Genomic DNA, 16,891 nt, shown 5'->3' with positions numbered 1-16,891 from the left:
TCACCGTAAGTCAATATTTTGGAGATCCAAGGGATGTAGTCAACACAGGTTCCTCAGTCTTTGATCTGGAAAAAAATTTCACTCAGGTCTGTGGAAAGTTTCAATGTTAGAGCTCTAGAAATCCAGCAAGTTCAGGGAGGACTAATAAACACCGGATGCACCTGAATTCTAACCTGGTCTCTTGGGAACATAGAATCTACGGGAAAAAACTCTGTTCGGTCCAGATAAGTTCCCATGGGAAGATGTGCTCAAGGAGTAATAATGGTAAATGTGTCTAACGAGCAGGTATAGGGAACAGATACAGCAAACACAGGAGCTGTAAATATCTCATCTGCTGCAGCCCCTGGGCATGTTCAACCTTGAGCTGGTGGAGACATAGTTTTTACATTTGGATTCCTAGGTCTGCAAGGGGACCTATGCTTCACTCCTTCCTGCTGTCCTGTCTGGGGACAGAGCCTCAGTCTCCATCATCAACCATCCAGGGGGGATTTCAGACCTCCACATAGAGACCTTCCTCTCACAGACCCCATCCCGGTGAGTCTCAGAGCTCAGCAGGTATTTCAGGAAAGGATCAGAGACAATGGAAGCTGAAAGCTTTTACCTGAGGTCGCCTGACATCCTATCCAGCCTAGCCTGGAGCCAAGTGATCATTGTGTCTGTTGGCCTGGTGAACTCATTCATTTACAGTCATTTATTTAATATGTTGAAAAAAGAAATGTCTGTGCACTTGACAATACAAGGATTACCGTAGATCACTAAGTGTGGGAATAAAAGTCCGGTTGGATGAGACTAAAGAAGGAATGGGAAGCACTCTCTTTAGGAAAATGTGAACGCTTCCAAGGAGATTTGCAGTGAAGAGGAATATGAAAATAAACTATTAGGGATGGAGGCAGGTGCGGAGCAGTGAGGGCATTTACAAAAGAGTTTTACTGGGTGCCTGGGTGACCCAGTCAGTAAACCTCTGGCTCTTGGTTTTGGCTCAGGTCATGATCTCTGGTTCCAGGATCAAGTCCTGTGCCAGGTCTCTGCTCAGTGCGGGGGCGGGGGGAGTCTGTGTCTGTTTGAGATTCTTTTTTTACTTTTCCCTCTACCCCTCTCCTTGCTCACACTCTCTTTCCCAAATAAGTGAATAAATCTTTAAAAAACTAAAACTAAAAATATTTAGGATGTGGTCTATTCAACCATATTCTGCATTCATGAGAGAGAGCCTGACCAGTGGAGGGAGCCGCTACCTTGCAACTGCTGTTCTGGAGACACACATCTCATAGAATCCTCTCTCACATAGGTATTCGCTCCAGAAGTTTACTTACAGCACATTCAGGCATATGCTAAAGGGCTTTAGTCTGCACTTATTTCATTACCCAGAGGCAGAATGTATTTGGGGGTTTATTAGCCATTTACTTTCCGCATCCCAAATTGTCTGTGCAAGTTCTTTCCTTGTATACTGGGCTCTGAGCGGTCTTACTCTTGTTTTAGTTTGTGTGTTGTTCTTGCTGAATCATTTCTTCCTTGTTTTTGATTGCACTCTTTCAACCAAAGAATTACAAATATTTAAGCCAAGTTTGCTCTTTGCTGTGTAATTCTTGCGTGTATGTACAGATGTATTGGGTAGCTAGTGTGAGGGTTTATAAATGTGAAGGGTCAAATCTATCACTCGGTCATATTTTGTCCCCCATCCATTGCTTTTTATGTGAGTCTTAATAAACTGCCTTTTGTATGCATTGCTGTCTAACTTCACATCTGTGCCTGCTGCTTACTGCTGCCTTTTGCCTTTTGTGATTAGATCTATTTTCTAAACCAGACTCCTCTTCCTCCACCCTGTGCAACACATTCTTTGGCATTCAACTTACATCTTTTTCACAAGCAGGTTTGACTCCACTTACATTTATATAGGATGACATTATAATTTTAGACACTGCTCTCTGCATATTTTTAGAATCAATAATAATTATAAATTATATTTTCCTATATATTTTCGCCCATTCCATTTTTATTTAGATGCCTGTGTTAATGTGGTGAAATTATTGTTGTTTTATATATTTTCTTGCAAAAGATAGTCTTTTTATATTCAGTTTTGATGAATAAGGTTGTTTTGAATCCACTGTATTTATCCCGGTTTTCTTTTCCCCGCTATTCTTTTTATTTTATAAAGTCTATCTTCTAAAAATGTGTTTCTGTCTAAATGCACACCTTTATAAAACTGAAAGTGAATGAAGGAGGTGAGGTCCCTGCTCCCTTGGATCTTTGTTAAATGAAGAAAGCAGAGTGGGTGACATAAATGTGAATGTGACTGATGTCCTCAGTGATATTCATATGAAGAAAGCAAAGAAATAGGTTTTTGTGGCATGTGTCAGATTTTACAGAGTATATTGTAGGGACGTCTAGACATGTGGGACAAAATCAGAAGCAGGAATAGAGTGCGCCATAGTGTTTGTAAGAAAGAGACTGAGGGTCGCCTGGGTGTGTCAGTCGGTTAAGCGCCTGGCTCTTGGTTTCGTCTCAGCTCATGATCTCGGGGTTGTGACATGAGCCCTGTGCCAGGCTCTGCGTTCAGTGCAGTGTCTGCTTGAGAGTCTCTCCCCTTCTCCCTCTGCCCCTCCTCTCCATGCTCCCGTGCTCTCTCTCTCTCTCTGAAATACATAAATGTTCTTGTTTTTGTTTTAAAGAGATCAAAACCCAAAGCCCAGGAATTACAGAGAAAAGATGAGACAGAGGAACCTGAGAGAAGGGCCAGCCTCGTCTGTTACTGGGCCATAGGAGAACAAGGGTGGCCAAACACATAGGAATAAATACGGAATAACAACCAGACCAAGGGCCTGATGTGGGTACTGTAATGAGGTGATTGGGGAAATAAAAGTACAGTGTGCAGTCCCTGAATCTGGAGGAACCCCAGCACCCACGCTGGCTGCCCACTCCCTCTGCATCCAGGACGTTCTAACGGGCTCTTCATTCACACTGCTTTTCCCTCATCAGCAGGAAATGCCCTTCTTTTACAAATATTCTCACGGGGACGCCTGGGTGGCTCACTGGGTTAAGTGTCTGCCTTCGGCTCAGGGCATGATCCTGGGGTCCTGGGATCAAGCTCCAAGACAGGATCCAGACTCAGCAGGGAGTCTGCTTCTGCCTCTCCCCCACTCATGCTCATGCTCTCTCTCTCTGTATATGTCTCAAATGAATAAGTAATATCTTTTTAAATTTTTTAAAAAACTCTTTTTTATAATAATATTTTTATTATATTATGTTAGTCACCATACAGTACATCCCTGGTTTCTGATGCAAAGTTCGATGATTCATTAGTTGCATATAACACCCAGTGCACCATGCAATACGTGCCCTCCTTACTACCCATCACTGGTCTATCCCATTCCCCCACCCCTCCCCTCTGAAGCCCTCAGTTTGTTTCCCAGAGTCCATAGTCTCTCATGCTTCATTCCCCCTTCTGATTACCCCCCCCTTTCTTTATTCATTTCTTCTCATACCAATCTTCCTAGTTCTTATGTTCCATAGATGAGAGAAACCATGTGATAATTGTCTTTCTCTGCTTGACTTATTTCACTCAGCATTATCTCCTCCAGTGCCGTCCATGTTGCAGCAAATGTTGAGAACTCGTTCTTTCTGATAGCTGAGTAATATTCCATTGTATATAAAAAATAAAAAATAAAAATATTTTTTTTTCTTTCTGTATTTTTATTATGTTAGTCACGGTGCAGTACTTCATTCGTTGTCAATGCAGTGTTCCATGATTCACGATTTGTGCATGACACCCTTGTCATACTTGTCCTCCTTACTACCCATCACCAGGCTAGACCATCCCCTCGCCCCCCTCCCCTCTGAAACCTTCAGTTTGTTTCCCAGAATCCAGAGTCTTTGTTTTTTTGTTTCTTTATTTTTAGCAAATAATCTTTTAAAATCCCCCACTTTTGTTGCTCTGTGTGCATTTCCTTTAGTGAATTGTGGGTGTCTTCCCTTTACTTGTTATTCTGGTGGGGTGTTCAGTGGGTCAGATGACTTGGTAAAGCAAAATCCTCTCTACATTTTCTTTTGGATAAATTGTCTTTTGCTTCTCTATTATTCTGGGCATCAAGACACTGCAGCTGGGGTTGGAGTGTTGCCAGAACCAAGGACGTTTGCTCCTTCTCACCATCTCTGGGGGCCCCTGAGCTTATTAGATATTTCTCCCAGCTTTTCTTCCTCAAAGTTTTTGGAACTGATTTTTTTGTTTCGTTAAATACTGGACACAAAATGACCTTCTTAAAAGGGAGACCCATGATTACATGCTCACAGGAGACTTAACTCCTGGAATTTGGATGAGGTTTGACATTTTTAGGGGAAAGACAATCTGATATCGGCAGCTTGCCTTGTATACCTGTTTGCCTAATTATTGTGCCTGGAGGTGAGAACAGCCTGGTAGTGATTTTTAAACCAATAAATGAACAAAGGAAAGGCAGAATGGTGAAGGGGAGTGGGAGATACAGGCTTCCATTTAAGGAATGAATGGGTCATGGGAATAAAAGGCACAGCGTGGGGAATATACTCAGTGGTATCGTCAGAGCGTTGTGTGGTGACAGATGGCAGCTCCACACGTGTGAGCACGGCGTAATGTTTAAACCGTTGTCACTGTGTTGTACACCCAAAACTAATGTAACATTGTGTGTCAACCACACTCAAGTTTTAAAAAATTAATTTTGAAAAACGTAAGTCTGTTCTGAGAGCCTTTGCAGCGTTATTCTCTCTGATGGGCACATGCTTCCCTGGATAACCTTGGGTCTCCTGCTGTCTCCTCCTGAGGCCTCTGTGTAAATGTGTGTAGCCTACCCCAGCACCTCGTAAAAAATAAGACCTCATCCACTCTTCCCTTTTATCCCACTTTGTATTTCTTCATAGCACCGGTCACCTTCTGATATTCTATCCGACCTTTTATTTGCTTATCTTCTCCATCACTGAATGTGCAGACACTTGTTTCCTGACACCTGTACTCTTTGCCTGGAGGTTAGCTGTTACTCAAGTTTATTCCTCAAACGTGTGACAGAATTTCTCACTTTCTCAGAAAGTATGGAATACATGAGTACTTGAGGAAAAGGCCTACTGTGGGATGCATATTTTATTCAGAGCTGGCACGGGGGTCTGGAAAGGGGACAAGTTCCATACAAAACTGGGATATTGAATTTGTGATCGCAGAAACGAAGACTGTAGAATTTCAACGATATTTGTAATATTCATTATTGAAAAAAATAGCCACGTTAGTTTTTTGCTCCCCGGTAGTCACCTGCACCACATGGAACCAGACAATGATACACGAATTTCCAAGTTTCTTCTTCTGGGATTTTCAGAGGACCCAGAACTGCAGCCCCTCATATTTGGACTTTTCCTCTCCATGTACCTGATCACTGTGTTTGGAAACCTGCTCATCATCCTGGCCGTCAGCTCAGACTCCCACCTCCACACCCCCATGTACTTCTTCCTGGCCAACCTGTCTTTTGCAGACATCTGTTTCACCTCCACCACCATCCCCAAGATGCTGTGGAACATCCAGACTCAGAGCAAAGTCATAATCTATGCAGGCTGCATCACACAGATGTACTTTTTTGTACTCTTCACTGGATTGGATGACTTTCTCCTGGCTGTGATGGCTTATGACTGGTTTGTGGCCATCTATCACCCCCTGCACTACACAGTCATCGTGAAACCCTGGCTCTGTGCACTGCTGGTTCTGGTGGTCTGGGTGATGGGTGCCCTGAATTCCTTATTACAAAGTTTAATGGTGTGGTGGCTGTCCTTCTGCAGAGAAGTGGAAATCTCCAACTTTTTCTGTGATATGAAACAGGTGGTCCAACTTGCCTGTTCTGACACCTTTCTTAATGACATAGTGATGTATTTTTCAGCTCTGCTACTGGGTGCTGGTCCCCTCATTGGGGTCATTTACTCTTATTCTAAGATAGATTCCTCTGGGATCTCATCAGCTCAGGGCAAGTATAAAGCATTTTCCACCTGTGCATCTCACCTCTCCGTTGTCTCCTTATTTTATTGTACAAGCCTAGGAGTGTACCTTAGCTCTGCTGGCCCCCAGAGCTCCCACGCAAGTACAGTGGCCTCGGTGATGTACACGGTGGTCACCCCCATGCTGAACCCCTTCATCTACAGCCTGAGGAACACAGACATAAAGAGGGCTCTGAAAAGAACCTTTTCGGTTCCAGTGATGTGAGGGCCCATTGTCCTGGGCTGAAGAAGCGCCCATGATTGCAGGGCTCACAGCCTCAGAGCCAGGGACTGCTATTCCTTTGATCAGACTAGGGAAGTGGAATCTGCACCTCATATTTATTTCCTAGAATTTCCATTTATTTGAATTCAATTTCTCCACACTTTTAAGTAACTCACTTATTAATCTTCTGTCTGATATACAGACAGTATTCTACTTTGTCTGTTTCCATGTGTTCCAATGTTTTCCCCAAACTTGGATCACAAATGCCTGGAAATTTCTATATCTTACATGGGACATGTTGGATTTCTTAAAAATAATTTCTTTTTTTTCTTTTTTTATATAATAATATTCTTTATTATATTATGTTAGTCACAGTACTTCTTATATTATACTTCTTATATTATTATATTATGTTAGTACACAGTAGTAGTACAGTACTTCCCTAGTTTTTGATGTAAAGTTCCATGATTCATTACTTGTGTATAACACCCAGTGCTCCATGCAATACGTGCCCTCCTCTACCCAGCAATCACTTTGTCTGTATCTTAAATGGGAAAAGTTCTATTCTTAAAACTAATTTCATTTCAAATGACTTATACCATGCCAAATAAATTTTCCCTAGATTTCCCAAAAGAAAACTCATGAGTTGTATTTTTCATATGGAAAACACTACATTGCTAAGGCCTTCATGTGACCTTATTGTAGAGGACAATACAAAACCACAGTTTTCACCTTGAATCTGTCAGTGTTTTTGTATCCCTACCTTCACTCCTCTTCCTGAAAATGTGGACTCTAACCTTGTTCTGTTTATGTCTCAGGCTCCTGACAGGGATGCTCAGGCTAGGAAAGCCCGGGCACCCCCTGCACCCTGTGCTTGTGGACATTCCCACAGATGCTTCCTTGACCAGAGCCTCTGCTGTGGCTGCACCAGCCCTTGGGTTCTCACTGTGACTGCAAGACAGGCCTCAGCAGCACCATCAGAGAACTCTAACAAAACCAGTTTATTACTCACAGGTCCTGGAGGACAGAGGCAGAAAGTGCAGAGAGTCAGAGATTCAGAGCAAGAGAGAGAACGCCCAAAACTGGGGCCCAGCCTTTATTGGAGTCCATGGGCAGAGTGGCTATGGGTTTCTAGGTTCACTCTTTATTGACCAGTTTAAAACATACGAGTGAAATTCTGTTAGGGAAAGAGAAAGGAGGGTCACTACTGGTTCAGTATCGAGGTCACCCAGATCTTTCTGTAGAGTACTTCATGGCTGGAGACAGCCTAACTGTTGATCTGATAATAGTGTCACACACTGGACAATATGTTTATTCAGCATGGTTGTCCTTGAAATGCGTGTTTCAGAAATAAAAGCTTCATGTGAGACACTTTCTTTACAAACATGCTACTGTGCTTTATAACTAGCTCTCTTGTTTTATTCTATGATTCACCTAGGTGTCCAGAAAGCCTAGCAGTCACCAGCACGTACTGGCTAGCAAACGTCGATCTCCACTGGAGTCTACAAGGAAAGACAAATTTGAATAAAGAGATTGAGCTGATATGTTCTTAGTGTCAGAGATGACCACAAATATGACGATGAATTTTCTTTGGGTAAATACTCAGTACTGTGATCCCTGGATCACAGGGTAGTTCTACTTTTAATTTTTTAAGGAACCTCCGACTGTTTTCTGAGTGTCTTCACCAGTTTTCATTCCCAGCAATAGTGCAAGAGAGTTCCCCTTTCCCCACATCCTCTCCAACATCTGTTGTTTCCTGTGTTGTTGATTTTAGCCATGCTGACAGCTGTGAGGTGGTATCTCATGATTTTGGATGGCATTTCCTAGATGATGAGTGACGTTGAGCAGCTTTTCCCGTGTCTGTTGGCCATCTGGATGTCTTCTTTGGAGAAATGTCTGTTCATGTATTCTGACAATTTTTTAATGGAATTATTATTAATTTTTGCTGTTAACTTGTATAAGATCTTTATGTATTTTGGAAATTAACCCCTTATTGAATATAACATTTGAAAACATCCTCTCCCATTATGTAGGTTGTCTTTTTGTTTTGTTGACTGTTTCTTTTGCTGTGCAGAAATGTTTTATTAGTTTATTTTAATTTTTTTTATTATGATGATATGTTAATCACCATACAATACATCATTAGCTTTTGATGTAGTGAAACATATTATTTTGATGTAGCCTTTTACAATATTGATAGATCTAGAGGGTATAATGCTAAGTGAAATAAGTCAGTCAGAGAAAGGCAAATAGCATAAGATTTCACTCATATGTGGAATTTAAGGACCAAAACAAATAAAGAAAAAAAGATACAGACAACAAAACAGATTCTTCAATATGGAGAACGAAGTGGTGTTTGCCAGAGGGGAGGTGGCCGGGGGATGGGTGCCTTAGGTGATGGGGATTAAGAGTACATTTATCCTGATGAGCACTGAGTAATAGAGAGAATTGCTGAATCACTATACTGTACAGCTGGAACTAATACCATGATGGAATTATACTGGAATTAAAAAAATAAACTATTTAAGAACTACAAGGGTACAACATTTCAAACCATCCATTTTATTACTATCCGAAACAGTTCTTTTTCATGTTGTGCATCTACTTACTGAAGCATAGAAGATTCATTGAGGTGAAGGATTGCTTAGTGTCTTCTGTTTTATCACCGAGTCATCTCCTGTCTCTACTTGAAAACCTCCAATGCTACCTGCTAATATGACTCTTTTATTGTTACATGAAATAACTCCCTTTTCCTAGTACTTGTCAAAAATACTATGGGATGGCAAATGAACAATATCAGCATTATCCATTTCATGCCTCCGTCCTGCTCTGAAATCTCTTCTACCTGGGCGATCAGAGGACACCATACATGAGAGCCGAATGTCCTGCTGGGCATGTGATTCAGGATCACCAGTTCCTTTACACAAATGTGCATGTGCTTCAAATTCCCAGAGTGACCGGGAAGGGAGCCCACATATAGTCACTTGTTCATAAAGTCATTGGGAAGGAACTTGAATAACCGTATGATCTTGCTTGTTCTCCTTAATGTCAGATACGCCACAAATAAAAAGCAGCACACGTTCTAATGGCCTTATGTCTGTTCACTTGGATGATTGTGTCAGTCAGCTCTTGCTGTGTAACAGGCTATCATCGTCAAATGGGATATCATAATACCGTTACAATCATATGGAATTATATGCTGGTGAGCATTTTTTATTTAAATTCAATTAGCTAACATACAGTACAACATTGGTTTTTGATAAAATGTTCAAAGACTCATTAGTTGTGTATAAGACCAAGTGCTCACTCCGGTTGACTTATTTCCCTTAGCATTATCTCCTCCAGTCCCGTCCATGTTGCAGCAAATGTTGAGAAAGACAAGTATCATATGGTTTCACTCATTTATGGAACATAAGAAGTAGGAAGATCGGTAGGAGAAGAAAGGGAAGAAGAAACAGAAGGGGGAATGAAGCGTGAGAGACTATGGACTCTGAGAAACAAACTGAGGGCTTCAGAGGCATGGGGGGGGGAATGGGATAGGCTGGTGATGGGTAGTAAGGAGGGCACGTATTGCATGGTGCACTGGGTGTTATACACAAGTAATGAATCGTGGAACTTTACATCAAAAACTAGGGATGTACTGTATGGTGACTAAGGTAATATAATAAAAACATATTGTTATTAAAAAAAAAAAAAGACCAAGTGCTCAACACATCACGTGAGCATTTCTGATCTCTGCCCGGCTCCTGACAGGTCTGGAGTCAGGTGTGAATCTCTACGTGGTGTGTCTAAGGCTCAACCATGATGTAGTGTGTGACTGTAGTGCTCTTCTGTCCTCAGCCATTATGGGTTCTTATTACTACCTTTCCGTATGTAGGTGAATCTAGTATTCATAGAAAATATTGGTTTATCATGTGAATTATTTAAATATAAATCCATTGCTCATACATCCAATTTTCACACGTGGCTTTCTTCCCCATTAAAAGTGGTACCTCTGACCCCTCTTAAGTGAGAGTCAGCTGTCTGTGCTCTAGATCCTACCTGTAGCCACGCACCATTAGATCTGTTCCACTGAACTTAATCACTGGTGTATAATTACACACAACAGTCTGCATGTGTAAAGGCTACACTGTGGTGAATTAAAGAAGCAACACAAAAGTGAAGAGTACATGTTGCAAGTTTCTATTTGTACTTGATTTAAGACCGTACGTAAAGTTAACTGCTTTGTTAGGTAAATATTAAAATTTAAGCATCCTGAGCATCATTTTCTCTATTTCTGAAGGTAATGCAGGGTTCTAGCCATAATTTCATACAGACATTGCGGGCAGTGAATAAAGTGCATTGAACTTCCTACTTTACCTAAAAGAAAACATTTGCGGGCAATGGTTGTGTCTTGTGTATGTGTGTGTTTGCATACATTTTCTTTCAAATAAGCTCACTCACATGTACACACACAGACGCATTTATGATCTCATCTTTCATGTTGATAGGAATCTTGAGAAAGCGGGAGAGGATAGCACTGAAAAGAACGAGCTTTTGAATGTTCCTGAAATAAAAGGATGCAGAAATACAGACAAAGATGTAAATTGCAATGGGTGACCTTATTTTTGATCACGAGCTCCTTTTACTGTGTCACTGCCTCAAGGCCTCAGAGTCAGACCACACTCACAGTTATGCCATGAGGAATTCACTGTACCAGCTGATGGGGCAGAGTATATCCAAACTGATTTAATTTTTTTGCTACTTAATTGCGTTCCTTAAGTGCAAATTGCCCTTATCCAAGAGGGATCCTCATTTTCTGTAGCTCCTTTAATTCATCAAATTGTGCACTCTAAATATGCAGTCTGTTGTGTGTTATCATACTCCAATGTTTTGATTAATTGGGAAAATGTCTATGGTGCATGGCTAAGGGTAGGATCTGGGGCACAGGTAACTGGCTCCACTGAAGGTTTGGGAGACAGCTCTTCTAACAGGGAAAGAAAGCAAGAGTTATATAGATATAGGAATAGCACGATGAAATTCAAATAATTCACATGATAAGTTTATTTAATTCATAAATAGAAGAATACTTTACATGTAGAAATGTAGTAATAAGGGCCCATAAATTGGCTGAGACAGAAGAGCACTACAGCCACACACGACACCATCAATGAACCTTAGAAACACAACACAGAGATTCACACCTGACTTTAGACCCATGAGGAGCCCAGCAGAGATCAGAAATGCTTCCCAGAATACAATGCCGTTTCATTGTAAAGGTATTATTGATAAAGAGAACAAAGGGAAGATATATGTAGCTACAAGTCAATGTCCTTACAACTTGTAGCCGCTGATGAATCCCTGAGATGTGCCAGGTGTGACACTCCTCCAGAAACTCATGGCTGCCTTATGATTGATACTTCATTAGAAACTAAAATTAAGATTATCTTGACAACAGTCTGACCTCCAAGGTCCTGTAACCTCAAGGTCGGCATAGAGAAATTCCTTAGAAATTTACATTATCTCTACTCCCTGCCCCCAACACATTTAAAAGTACAGAATCAGTCACTCCTTACAATCCTGGTGCACCTCTTTCTGCCCACAGGTCCTGTCCCCGTGCTATAATAAAAGCATCTTTTTGCACCATATAAATGTCTTAAGAATTTTTTCTAGACCCTTGTGTTCGGCCACCCCACATCAGTACGCTATCCCATTTGACAAGGACTGCCTGTTACACAGCAAGAGCTGACTGACACAATCATCTGAGTGAACAGACCTGAGGCAGTTAGAACATGTGCTGTTTTTATTTGTGGCACAGGATCTGACAACTGAGGAAAGATGTCATAATCGTTCTGTTATTCACGTTTATTTCTGATGGCTTTATGAACAAGTGACTATATGTGGGCTCCCTTCCGGGTCACTGGGAGAGTTTGAAGGATGTGGGCATCTGTGCACAAGAACTGGTGACCCTGAACCGCACGACCAGCAGGACATCCAGCTCATTTGTGAAGTGTCCTCTGATCACGCAGGTGGAAGAGACTTCTGAGCAGGAAGGAGGCAGAGAATGGATGATGCTGATACTGTTCATTCATCACCCCTTAGAATTTGTGGCAAATATCAGGAAAAAGGAGCTATTTTGTGGATCCATAGAGAGTCATATTAGCAGATATCTTTGGAAATTTTCAAGTAGAAACAGGAAGATAATTCAGTAGTAAAATATTCAAGACACTAAGCAATACATCAGGTCAATGAATAAACCCCCTTAGCTGTGGATACGAATATTCCTTGCTTCCACAAGTACACACACAGCATGAACTCTGGTGTTAAAAAAGGAAAATCAGAAAAAAGGAGTATCTTGTGTAGTAGCAAAATGAGTGTTTTGAAATTTTGCTTCATCATATTTATGGTCATCCTGACACTAAGAACATATCAGGTCGATCTGTTTATTCAAATTTGTCTTGCCATGTAGACTCCACTGGGAGAGAGATGTGTCTGCAGTGGCTATGGTGGGCACTCTGGACATGAGCTGAATCGCAGAATAAAATCAGGACCCAGTTAGGAAATACTGGAGCATATTTATGGAGTAAGCATCTGACACTAAGCTTTTTGATTGTAATGGAAGTGCCTGATATGAAGCTATTGACCCTGAGGCATGCATCTCAAAGAGCATCAAGTTGAGTAAACACATTGTCAGTTGGGACACAATGACCAGATCAAGCCTTCAGGCTGCCTCAGCCATGAAGTACCTCTTCAGACATCTCTGGGTCACTACATACTGACACGTGAGTGACCGCTTTCCCTGCAGCACCCAATTTCTACACATATAAAATTGTCCTATAAAGGGTGAACCCACAAATTCCTAAACACTCTGGCCATGGACCCTAATAAAGGCTGACCCCTCAGCAGTGCTTGCTCTCTGTCCCTCTTGATGCCTTCTCCCTTCTGAGACCTCCCCAAATGGCCTTTGGCATCCCAAGTGCCCTCCAGGACCTGTGAGGAATAAACCTGGTTTTGTTAGAGTCTCTGATGGTGCTGCTAGGGCCTGTCTTGCAGTCACAATGAGAACCCAAGGGCTGGTGCAGCCACAGCAGAGGCTCTGGTCAGGGAAGCATCTGTGGGAATGCCCACAAGCAGAGGGACACAGGGGGTGCCCGGACTTTCCTAGCCTGAGCACCCCTGTCAGGAGCCTGAGACTTAAAGGGAACAATGTTAGAGTCCACATTCTCAGGAGGAGGAGTGAGGATAGTGATTTAAAAAGACCGACAGACTCAAGGTGAAAACTAGGGTTTTGTATTTTCATTTACAATACATTTATGTGAAGGGCTTAGGGCCAAGTTTAGTTTCTTCCATATGAAGAATATAGGCCATGCTTAGTCTTTTTGGGGAATCTGGAGAGAATTTACATGGCACGACATAAATCATTTGAAATGAAATTATTACTAAGAAATCCAAGATGTTCCATGTAAGATACAGAAATTTCCAGGCATTTGTGATCCAAGTTTGGGGAAAACATTAGGAATGTATGAAATTGGACAAGGGGGAACCTGTTTGTATATCAGACAGAGCAGAAGCTTAATATAATGCATTACTTAACTGTATGAAGAAGTTGAATTCAAACAAATGGAAATTCCAGGGAATATATGGAATGGGCAGGTTGTACTTCCACAGCCTGAACTAAGAATAGCAGTCCCTGGCTTTCAGGCTGCAAGACCTGCAGTCATGGGCATTCCTTCAGCTCCAGGATGAATGACCTTTATATCACTGGAACCGCAATGAACCTTTTCAGAGCCCTCTTTATGTCTTTATTCCTCAGGCTGTAGACGAAGGGGTTCAGCATGGGTGTGACCACAGCATACACCACCGAGGCCATTGCACTTGAGTGGGAGCTCTGGGGAGCAGCAGAGCTAAGGTACACTCCTAGGCTCGTACAATAAAATAAGGAGACAACCAAGAGGTGAGATGCACAGGTGGAAAATGCTTTATACTTCCCCTGAGCTGATGAGTTTCCATGTATCGAGGAGACTATCTTAGAGTAAGAATAAAGGATCCCAGCAAGGGGACCACCAGCCAGCAGGACAGCTACAAAATACATCACCATGTCATTAAAAAAGGTGTTGGAACAGGCAAGTTGAACCACTTGATTAATTTCACAGAAAAAATGGGGTATTTCCACCTCTGTACAGAAGGACAGCCGTAACACCATTAAGCTTTCTATCAAGGAATGCAGGGCACTGATGATCCAGGACACCAGAACCAGCAGTCCACAGAGCTGGGGGTTCATGATGACCGTGTAGTGCAGGGGGTGACAGATGGCCACAAACCGGTCATAGGCCATCACAGTCAGGAGAAAGTCATCCAATCCAGCGAAGAGTAGGAAAAAGTATATCTGTGTGATGCAGCCTGCATAGGTTATGACTTTGCTCTGAGTCTGGATGTTCCACAGCATCTTGGGGATGGTGGTGGAGGTGAAACAGATGTCTACAAAGGACAGGTTGGCGAGGAAGAAGTACATGGGGGTGTGGAGTTGGGAGTCACTGGCGACAAGCAGAATGAGGAGCACGTTTCCACACACAGTGATCAAGTACATGGAGAGGAAAAGCCCAAATACAAGGGGTTGCAATCCTGATTCCTCTGAAAATCCCAGAAGAATAAACTCTGTAATTTGTGTCTCATTGTCTGGTTCCATGTGATGGTGGTGACTAAAAGGAGAGATAAAAATACCATCATTATTTTCAAACAAATGGGCATCTTTCATTTATTTCTTACCCTTTATTTTTTCATTTTTTAAAGTTTTTATTTAAATTCCTGTTAGTTAACCTACAGTGTAATATTCATTTCAGCTGTACAATATAGTGTTTCAAACTTTGGTACAACAGGTGGTCCTTCCTACAGTGTCCTCCTTCATCCCCATCATCTTTTCACCCATCCCTCCCACCACCTCCCCTCTGGTAACCCCCAGGGTGTTCTCTATAGTTAAGAGTCTGTTTCTTGGTTTCTCTCTCTCTCTCTAATTATCTCTCTTTTTTCCCTTTGCTCATTTGTTTTGTTTCTTAAATTTCACATATAAGTGAAATCATATAGTATTTGTCTTTCTCTGACTGACTTATTTCGCTTAGCATAATACTCTCTAGCTCCATTCATGTCATTCCAATGGCAAGACTTCATTCTGTTTTATGAATGAGTAACATTCCATTGTATATATGTATCACATCTTCTTTATCCATTCATCTATTAGTGGACACTTGAGCTACTTCCATAGTTTGGCCATTGTAGATAATGTTGCTAAAAATACTGGGGTACATGCATTCCTTTGAATTAGTCATTTTGTATTCATTGGGTAAATACCTAAGAGTGAAATTACTGGATCATAGGGTAGTTCTATTTTTAATTTTTTGAGGAACCTCCATAATGTTTTCCAGAGTGACTGCTCAAGTTTGCATTCACACCAACAGGGCAAGAGGCTTCCTCTTTCTTTTTTTTTTAATTAATTTTTATTATGTTATGTTAGTCACCATGCAGTACATCCTTAGTTTTCAATGTAATGTTCCATGATTCATTATTTGCATATAACACCCAGTGCTCCATGCAATATGTGCCCTCCTTAATACCCATCATCCACCTATCCCCTACTCCCCTCCCCTCTGAAACCCTCAATTTGTTTCCCAGAGTCCATAGTCTCTCATGCTTCATTCCCCCTCCTGTTTACCCACCCTTTATTCTTCCCTTCCTTCTCCTACCCATCTTCCTGCTGTTCCTTATGTTCCATAAATGAGTGAAACCATATGATAATTGTCTTTCTCTGCTTGACTTATTTCACTTAGCATAATCTCCTCTAGTCCCGTCCATGTTGCTGCAAATGTTGTGTAATCGCTTTCTGATAGCTGAGTAATACTCCATGGTATATATGGACCACATCTTCTTAATCCAGTCATCTGTTCAAGGGCATCTTGGCTCCTTCCACAATTTAGCTATCGTGGACAATGCTGCTATGAACATTGGGGTGCATATGGCCCTTCTCTTCACTATGTCTGTATCTTTGGGGTAAATATCCAGGAGTTCAATTGCTGGATCATAGGGTAGCTCAATTTTTAACTTTTTAAGGGACCTCCACACTGTTTTCAAAAGTGGCTGTACCAACTTGCATTCCCACCAGCAGTGTAAGAGGTTTCCCCTTTCTCCGCATCCTCAGCAAATGCTGTTTTTTCCTGTGTTGTTAGTTTTAGCCATTCTGACTGCTGTGAGGTGATATCTCATTGTACTTTTGATGTGTATATCCCTGATGATGAGTGATGTTGAGCATCTTTTCATGTGTCTGTTAGCCATCCGGATGTCTTTGTTGAAAAAGTGCCTATTCAAGTCTTCTGACCATTTTTTTAACTGGATTATTTGCCATTTGGGTGTTGAGTTTGATAAGTTCTTCATAGATTTTGGATACTAACTCTTTATCAGATATGTCATTTGCAAATATCTTCCCCATTCAGTAGGTTGCACTACTTGGTCTTTACCCAAAGTGTACAAAAACACTAATTCAAAGGGATACATTTATCCCAAAGTTTATAACAACAGTATCTGCAATACCAAACTATGGAGAGAGCCCAAATGTCCATCGAATGATTAATGGTTAAAGAAGATGTGGTGTACATATATGCAATGGAATATTACTCAGCCATATAAAGGTATTGAAATCTTGCCATTTTCAGTGACCTGGATGGT

General features: G+C 41.5%; 2 protein-coding genes across 2 annotated transcripts; one reads left to right on the top strand and one right to left on the bottom strand.

Moving 5' to 3' along the window:
• Positions 1–5,249: 5,249 nt before the first annotated feature.
• Positions 5,250–6,202, top strand: LOC103656799 (olfactory receptor 7A17-like). The gene has a single exon (XM_008684224.2). The coding sequence runs from the start codon at positions 5,276–5,278 to the stop codon at positions 6,200–6,202; it is 927 nt and encodes a 308-aa protein (XP_008682446.1). The 5' UTR covers positions 5,250–5,275.
• Positions 6,203–13,774: 7,572 nt separating this feature from the next.
• Positions 13,775–14,864, bottom strand: LOC103656798 (olfactory receptor-like protein OLF4). The gene has a single exon (XM_008684223.2). It carries the CDS (start codon positions 14,862–14,864, stop codon positions 13,932–13,934), a length of 933 nt encoding a protein of 310 aa, XP_008682445.1. The 3' UTR covers positions 13,775–13,931.
• Between the last annotated feature and the right edge of the window lie 2,027 nt (positions 14,865–16,891).

This window comes from Ursus maritimus, unplaced genomic scaffold (genome assembly GCF_017311325.1).
Source record: "Ursus maritimus isolate PB19 unplaced genomic scaffold, ASM1731132v1 scaffold_37, whole genome shotgun sequence".
Taxonomy (NCBI): domain Eukaryota; kingdom Metazoa; phylum Chordata; class Mammalia; order Carnivora; family Ursidae; genus Ursus; species Ursus maritimus.
This window is presented reverse-complemented; position numbering and strand designations above follow the sequence as displayed.